The sequence below is a fragment of the Rhinolophus ferrumequinum genome, chromosome 18, assembly GCF_004115265.2.
Source record: "Rhinolophus ferrumequinum isolate MPI-CBG mRhiFer1 chromosome 18, mRhiFer1_v1.p, whole genome shotgun sequence".
Taxonomy (NCBI): Eukaryota; Metazoa; Chordata; class Mammalia; order Chiroptera; family Rhinolophidae; genus Rhinolophus; species Rhinolophus ferrumequinum.
In genome coordinates this window covers 39305347-39313777 of record NC_046301.1, presented here as the reverse complement: position 1 = coordinate 39313777, position 8431 = coordinate 39305347, and the positions used below count along the sequence as shown (strand labels likewise).

General features: G+C 47.8%; 1 protein-coding gene across 1 annotated transcript; it reads right to left on the bottom strand.

The window, feature by feature from the left end:
- Positions 1–272: 272 nt before the first annotated feature.
- On the bottom strand, positions 273–6533 carry SPC24 (SPC24 component of NDC80 kinetochore complex). The gene is made up of 5 exons (XM_033134245.1): positions 6183–6533; positions 1962–2106; positions 1470–1574; positions 1278–1354; positions 273–452 (listed from the first exon to the last, which is right to left on the bottom strand). Exons 1-5 carry the CDS (start codon positions 6340–6342, stop codon positions 346–348), a joined length of 594 nt encoding a protein of 197 aa, XP_032990136.1. The 5' UTR covers positions 6343–6533; the 3' UTR covers positions 273–345.
- Positions 6534–8431: the final 1898 nt, after the last annotated feature.

The window sequence follows — 8431 nt, the reverse complement described above, 5'->3', positions numbered from 1 at the left end:
GGGTACCTAGCATAATTCTGGCACACAGTGGCACTCAAAGATATTCATACCGTGAATGATTAAAAAAGGGACAAACTTGAATAATAAATGATAAAGACCTGAAATTTATTATCATATACTATGGTGCCATCTGTAGAGTGTTGTCACAGATGTGAAGTCACAGGCCTGGCATTTAAATCAGCTCTATGGTTACCTAGCCCAGGCCAGACTAGCATCTGAGGCTGAAATCAGGTAGGGGTGGCAGAGAAATCCAGTAAAAAAGCCCACTTATGTACCACCAAGGCACCAACCACCCACCCCGAATGATTCCCACTGTGTGTGAGACACGATCCACGAGGCTCTTGGCTACCACTCCGTGTCCACCAAACTCCAAAGATAGTCGCTGATGAATTTCTTGGAGAGCTGGGTGCTGTCCAGGTGGACGGGCTGGGCAACCCTGGGGCCGTGATGGACTGAAGGCAAGGATGTAAGGAAACCTGCCACACACAGCGCCCCCACAACCCCATCGTGGAAGAACGATGCTGTAGAAAACTTATTCAGATAGAGACTGAAATACATTTTCATGAACAAAAAGTTAAAACTGATCATGTACTACCTTTTTTCTTTTTTCTAACTGTGGTAAACTACATATAATGTAAAATTTACCATTTCAACCATTTTTAAGCGTCCAGTTCAATGGCATTAAGCACATGCACATTGTTGTGCCACCATCCCCACTATCCATTTCCAACTTTCTCACCTTCCCACACTGAAAGTCAGTCCCCATTAAACACTCACTCCCCTCCCCCACCCCGGCTCCTGGCACCACCACCTACTTCCTGTCTCCATGGATCTGACTCCTCTAGGGACCTCCTGTAAGTGCAATCACACAGTGTTTGTCCTTTTGTGACTGGCTTATTTCACTCAGAATGTCCTCCAGATTCATCCATGTTGGAGCAGGTGTCAGAATGTCCTTCCTTTTTAAGGCTGAATACTAGTCCATTGTATGTGGACACCCCATTAGGTTTAGCCATTAATCTATTAACAGGCATTAGGGTGGCTTCCACCTCGCGGCTACTGTGACCAATGCTGCTGCGAACACAGGTGTGCAAGTATCTGGTCCAGTCCTTGCTTTCCGTTCTTTTGTATTTATACTCAGAAGTGGGACTGCTGGATCTCGGGGTGATTCTGTTTCCTTTTTGCGACTCACCATCCTGTTTTCCACGGCTGCTGCACCTTTTACATCCCCCATCCCCACCAGCAGCGCACAGGGCTCCTTTCTTCCCCACAAAGGATACTGCCTTTGATCATTCCCGGTTCACACTCATAATCCCACTCAATTTTACTGATTCGGTGATAAAGCTGAGCCACGTACCTATATAAGAAAAAAAAACACAAAGTGAAAAAAGTTACCCCAGCATCGACCCCAGCAAAGCGCTATGGGACTGCACACACACAGGCCACACTCACACTGGCCTTGAGGGACCTACGTGGCTGCAGGGATAGTGACTGTTGTGTCTTCGTCAACTTCCCTCTCCTGTTTTCCAAGATTGGCCTCAATCTCCTTGAGATCCTCTAGCTCCCTGCTGAGCTGAGTAAAGCAGTCAGTTAAGGATCCCCGACTTTGGAGGGAGGGCTGCCTAGGGGCCAACACCAGCCACATGGGGCCCAGAGCCTCTGGCTCCAAGCTTCTTTTCTACCAGGTTTCCCCGAAAATAAGACCTAGCCGGACAATCAGCTCTAATGCGTCTTTTGGAGCAAAACTTAATATAAGACCCAGTATTATGTTATAGTATATAAGATCCAGTCTTATATTATAGTAAAGTAAGACCAGGTCTTATATTACTTTTTGCTCCAAAAGACACATTAGAGCTGATTGTCCGGCTAGGTCTTATTTTCAGGGAAACACGGTAGCGTAAACGAACTCGCGCCTCCCGGACGAGGCTGAGGCCCAGCCATTTCGGGCACGCAGGAAAGGATATAGGAGGCTGGCCTTCAGTTGAGCGTCCTCCTCGCTGGCCTTCTGCAGCTCGGCTTCAATCTGCTGCAACTCAGCGCTCCCCTGGTGTGCCTGCTCCTTCGCATCAAGAAGGCTCTGGGCCACGTCCTTCTCCGCTTCGAGGATCTCTGCAGGGTGGGAGAAGGCTGAGCCCCCTCAACCCTGGCTCCCCAGGCTCTGCCCTTCCCCCAGGAGAGCCCGAGGAGCAGAGGGCGGTTCACCGGCCTGTGGCCTCCAATACCCCCATGAACAACAAATGTTCCCACTTCCCTGTTGCAGCAACCCGACCTGCTTGTCCTATTTCCAAACACCTACCAGGCAGTTCCACCTGGACCTTGCCTAAGTGCTGCCATTTCACCGAAACACATTCGAATCCACATGCACACACACACTCCGGTCCTTCTTTGCACACCTAGTCTTAATTTATGTCACAATCGATCCTGTCACCCGAGCAATAAGCCTGGGACTGACTCACTTTCTGCATCCAATTGGCCATCCCGGCCTGGCAGGTCCCCCTGCCTCCCTCGTGCAGGTCCTTTTCCCTCCAGGACCACCCTGCAGAGTCTCCCCCCCATGCCCTGCCTTGGTCTCTCTTGTTGCCAACCTGCCAGTCCTTTCTGCCCTCTGCCCTCAGAGTGGCTGCATCAGAGGCAAATGTGAAGTCACTCCCCTGCTCAGAGACCTCCCATGGCTCCCCAGTGTCTCCGGATAAGGTCCAGGTCCCTTTGAGCATTTTCACCATCCTTGCCAGCCTCCTTTCTCCCTGCTTTTAACCCTGCCACGTTTTTCTCTCTACTTTGGCTGCTCAGATGTCTCATTCTGCAAACGCGCCATGTTTTTCACAGTCCTGGACTTCCACCTGTCTGTCCTCCATGGGACATACCTGGACCCAGACTCGAATGAAAGCTCAGGTGGTGGGGCACGCTCCTCTCCCTGCTGGGGCACGACTGTGCCCCCATGACAGCCCCTATCACACTGAATTACTTATTCCTCATCTTTCTTCCTCAAATCAGAGACTGCATCTTATAGTCACCATATATCGCCAGCACCTACTCAGAACACTTGTTGAACAAAACATTTAGAAAGATCAAAAGCACCTTAAAAAGGTTCCTGTGTTCCTTCACACAGAGTAGGAGGAACACGCCAACGCAGAGAAGGCACCGATGAAAATGCTTCCCGAAAGGCTGCCATTTAAGTGTTTACAAACTGACATCAAGTTCATTTTTAATAAAAGCATTACATGTATATGGCTGTGAAAATTTAAACACACACACACACACACACCTCTCCTCCCCCCTGCAGCAGCCACTTTCAACTCTTCACTGTTTTCTTGGGCACTGACCTTCATATTTCTAAATAATTTGCTTATGCTGCTATTTCTTGATTTGTCTGTTTGAGACGGTGCCTGCTGATTTCCTGTTAGGAGAGCTGAGGGTCTGTCTGCCTTTCTTATGCAGCCTTCCTGCCCCTTCTCCACTCACCCTCCTGAGTGTGTGCTAAGTGTGCAGGATGTCCTGGGAGCCCCTGCTCAGTGCATTCTCACAGCCCTCTGAAGGAGGTGGCTTAACTCCTCTCGCTATTTGAAAGGTGAAGAACAGAAGCCCAAAGAGGGGGGCGGACGGGTGGCTCAGTTGGTTAGAGTGTGAGCTTTGGGCATCGGGGCTGCCAGTTCCATTCCCACATGGGCCAGCGAGCTGCGCCCTCCGCAAGCAGAACGAAGTCAATGGGCTGCCGCTGAGCTCCCGGGTGGCCAGATGGCTCAGTTGGCTGGAGCGCGGGCTCTCAACCACAAGGTTGCTGGTTTGACTCCCACCCGCAAGGGATGTGGGCTGTGCCCCCTGCAACTAACAACGGCGACTGGACCTGGAGCTGAGCTGGGCCCTCCACAACTAGGACTGAAAGGACAACAACCTGATGGAGCTGATGAGTCCTGGGAAAAACACATGACGGTTCCCCAATAAAAAGTCCCGGAAATATACACTGTTCCCCAATAAAGTCCTGTTCCCCAATAAAATCTTAAAAAAAAAAAAAAAAAAAAAAAGCCCAAAGAGGTTCAGAAACTTGTCCACGTGCACACAGCTCCGAAATCAGGATCTGAACCAGATCCATTTGACTCAAAGCCCCAGCTGCCTAGAACACTGACTCTTCTCTTTCCAGCCCCAAATCCATCCATTCTGCTAAAACCCAGGCAGGCTCGGTGAGGCTGACCTTCTCCCGAAACCATCTCTAGAGAGGGAGTTAATGGAGGGGGGCGAGCAGGAGGAAGATAAAAGAGGAAAGGAAAGAGGAGGAGGAGAAAACGAGAAAAGAACAGGAAGACCCTGACCAGGACATCCATCAGGCTTAGATGGACACCCAAACTTCTCCTAGAGACTCCCAGGCCTGCTGGGGTCTGAAGGCTGCCGCCCTCATCTTTTGCCTCTTTCTCTTGGGTCTCTAAACCCACCCTCCCTTCATGACCCTGTCTTTTCATCCCATCTGCCAGGTATGCCCTTCCCTGAGCCATTCCACATTTAGCACCTAGGTCATTCAAGTCTCAACACAAATGGCACCTCCTCAGTAAATGTAACTGTAAATAGGCATTAAAAACGCCTGGCACAAAAAAATCACTGTGAAAAACTAAATGGCAGTTCCTCAAAAAATTAAACCCAAATTACCATTTGATCCTACAAGTCCATTCCTGAAAAATACAAAAAAAAAAATTGAAAACAGGGGACTCAAAGAGATATTTGTACTCCCATGTTCACAGCAGCATTATTCACAATAGCCAAGGGTTGGAAACAACCCAAGTGTCCACTGACAGATGAATGGATAAACAAAATGTGGCGTATATATGCAATGGAATATTCTTCAGCCTTAAAAAGTAAATTCTGACCCATGCTACAACATGGATGAACCTTGAGGACATTATGCTCAGTGAAATAAGCCAGACACAAAAGGACAAATATTGCATGATACCACTTATACAAGGTCCCTAGTGGAGTCAAATTCATAGAGAAAGAAAGTAGAAAGGAAAGGGGATGGGAAGTTAGTACACAAAGTTTCAGTTTGGGATAAGGAAAAAGTTCCGGAGATAGATGGTGGTGATGGCTGCACAATGTACTTACTGCCACTGAACTGTACTCTTAAAAAAATGTTTCAAATGGTAAATCTTATGTCTATTTTACCACACACACCACTAAATTTCTGTAGCCTTAAAAAGAAAAAAAACCATCCTGGCACTGAGAATAGCAGCAACAATGGGCGCTATCAGCAGTCCCATTTCACAGATGAGGAAACTGAGGCTTGAGTGGGAAGCCACTGGTCTGAGACCACAGGGCTCATGAGTTTACAGTTGAAATCTAGGTCAGAGGATCTGGGCCTCACCTGTGGGAAGGCTGGATCTAGCCTTCTCTGCGGCATATTAAGACATTTATTAGCAGAGCTTTTCTTTTCTTACCTTTAAGAGTCTTACATTTGGTGGTGTCTTAGATTTGACAACCCTGGTACTATTTCTCCAGTGTTCTCTCCATGTAAAGTAGGAGGCACTTCACCCACATCGATTTATTTAATCCTCACCATAGACCTGGCTCCCTCCTTCATCTCCTTGGGGCTTCTGCTAAAACATCATCTCAGAAGGCTTTCACTGACTCCGCCTCCAAAACATCACCACTCCTCCCTACACCTAGTTTTTCTTCTTAGCCCATCATCTCCTGATGTATCCATTTGTTGTTGTTTATTCTCCGTAATCCCTCCACTAGCATATCAGCCTCCTAAGGGATTTTGTCTGTTTTGTTCCCTGCTGCATCTCAGGGATGGCACTACGCCTGGGACACAGCAGGTGCTCAGTGAAACATCTGAACCACCTCAGGAAGTGGGGGTGCTGGGTTTTAAACATGGCACTTTCACTCCTGAGCCCTAATTTAAACCCGGTGTCCCCCAACCCCTGCTCACATAACATTTATAAGTGGGCAAGGCGCTCCAAGCTCCTGTATATTCACCACTAAATCCTTGGAGGTGGCTGCTGTCCCAAAGCCCATTTCATGGGCGGGGAAACTGAGACTCAGCGTGAGCAGCGCCCGCCCACTGGTCCCACCGGAAATAGGGCAAGGGATGGAGACACCCAGGAGGAAGGGATTTGCGGGGCTGACCTGGCCGCCCCCTCCCATCACAAGGACTAGAGCCCGGGCCGCGCTCCCGCCCCGGCCCTGGCCCAGGCCCGCACCTCGCAGCTGCTGCTCGGCTCCGTCTTGTGTCTCCAGCAGCCGCTCCATCATCTGCCCGTGGCGGCCCAGTAGCCGCCGCTGCTGCGCCTCGGCGTGGTTCGCACCCAGCAGGCTCAGCAGCCCCTGGCATAACTCCTCCATGTCGCGGAAGGCCGCCATGACTGCACGAGTGCCAATGCCCGCGCAGATTTAACTGCTCAAGGAGCCCGCCCCCTTTCTGAAAAGATCCATTTCCATTTGCTTGATCCTGCATCAGTCATCAACGCCTGGGGGAACGCCTTTTCCGGTCTGGCCTAGTGCGCTTGAGCTGGATCCTCTGTCGGTGATAAGCGATGGCCAGTGGGCACAGGGGAGGTGCCTCCAGGCGTCCTGCCTCAGGCGTCCGAGCAGACTGGAGAGCGGCTGCTATAGTCTGAAGCTGTGCATTGCTTCTTTGGTGGAGCACCAGCTGCATGGGAAACCCACAAAAAATAAGTAAATTCTGTAAAAGGCTACATAGCAAAATGGAGCCTGCAACCAGATTTATTGGATTCCAGTCCCAGCTTTGTCATCTATTAGCTGTGTTATCTTGGGTAAATAACTTCATCCCCTTGTGCCTCATTTTCCTCCTTAGTAAACTGAGTGTCCTTATAGTACCTACTTCAGAGGTGGCATGAGGATTAAATTATGACAGTGCCTGTTACTCAGGTGCCAGTTACTCATAAAGCGCTATATGTGAGGTGTGATTAAACAACACAGTGAATGTTTAAATAAAATTATTTCAGTACAAGACACATTGCCATTAATCCCCCTCAAAATACTCCCCCTTGCTTTGAACACATTTATCCCATCATTCTTTTTCTATTTTTAAAAATAAATTAGGTCTATTTTCTTTCTTCTTAATTTTATTGGGGAATATGTGTGTGTCCAGGGCCCATCAGCTCCAAGTCATTGTCCTTCAATCTGTGGAGGGCACAGCTCATGGGCCCATGTGGGAATCAAACCAGCAACCCTGTTGTTCAGAGCTCGTGCTATAATCAACTGAGCCATCCAACACTATCCCATTGTTCTTGCCATTTTCTGAAGCAGTTCTGGAAGTCATCTTTTGTAAGTGTCTTTAGTTGTGCTGTTGTGGCTGCCTCGATGTCCTGAATAATTTTGACTTTGGGGAAGAACCAGAAGTCGAATGGTGACAGATCCCATGAATAAGTTGGATGAGGACACACCGTGATGTTTTTATTTAACAGAAATTGCCATATACCAGAAGTGATGTGTGACACGGAGTATTGTCATGATGGAGGATGATTTACAGCACACTTTAAAACACACCTTCTCTCAACCTGACTGACTGTACAGAACAACTTGAAACTTTTCACACACTGTTACTAAGGTTCAGCGCAGATTTCCATATTGAAGATCCCTGCCTTTCTGTTGGATGGCACTCGGCAGCAGCATTCACTGTATTTTGTGATCACAACAGAAAGGCAGCATGTCACACATCGCTTCTGGTATGGCAATTTCTGTCAAATAGAAATATTATTTGTCTTATTTACCGGGCCTGGCACTGTGCGACTTCTGGTTCTTCCCCAAAGTCAAAATGACCATGAAAGGTAAACGTTTTGAATCACTTCAGGACATCGAGGCAGCCACGACAGCACAACTAAAGACACTCATGAAAGAGGACTTCCAGAACTGCTTCAGAAAGTGGCAAGAATGATGCGGTAAGTGTTTTTGAAGCAAGGGGAGTATTTTGAGGGAGATTAATGGCAATGTGTCTTTTACTGTAATAAAATTTTTAAATTTAAGCATTCACTGTATTTTTTTTTATCACACCTTGTAGGTGTTAATTAAAACGTACAAAAAGCCAGCCAGTGAGGTGCCTAACAACAGTATGCTATTTGCGGAATTGCAGTAGAGGAAAGACAAACTGCACATTTTTGTGACATGTTCCTCAAACTGCGGTGAAGAAATCAATGCAGTGGGTCATGAGCAGCATTTTCTACCAAATACTATGGAAAAATTCATTGTACTGTGTATGGAAAGTTAAGTACCTGTATTGTTTGGGAACACTCCAAATTCTACATTTGTGTACTGGGTGTGGCAGGTTGTATTTTGAAAAAAAAATGGCTACAGAAATACTGTAGTTCCAATCTTACCACTCCCTGTCAAAAGGTAGACTCTAATTCCTTTCCATTTCTTTCCTCTTGAACTTCAGCAGGACTTTGTGCAACAAAAGAATGTGGCAGAAAGGACACTGTGTGACGTTCAA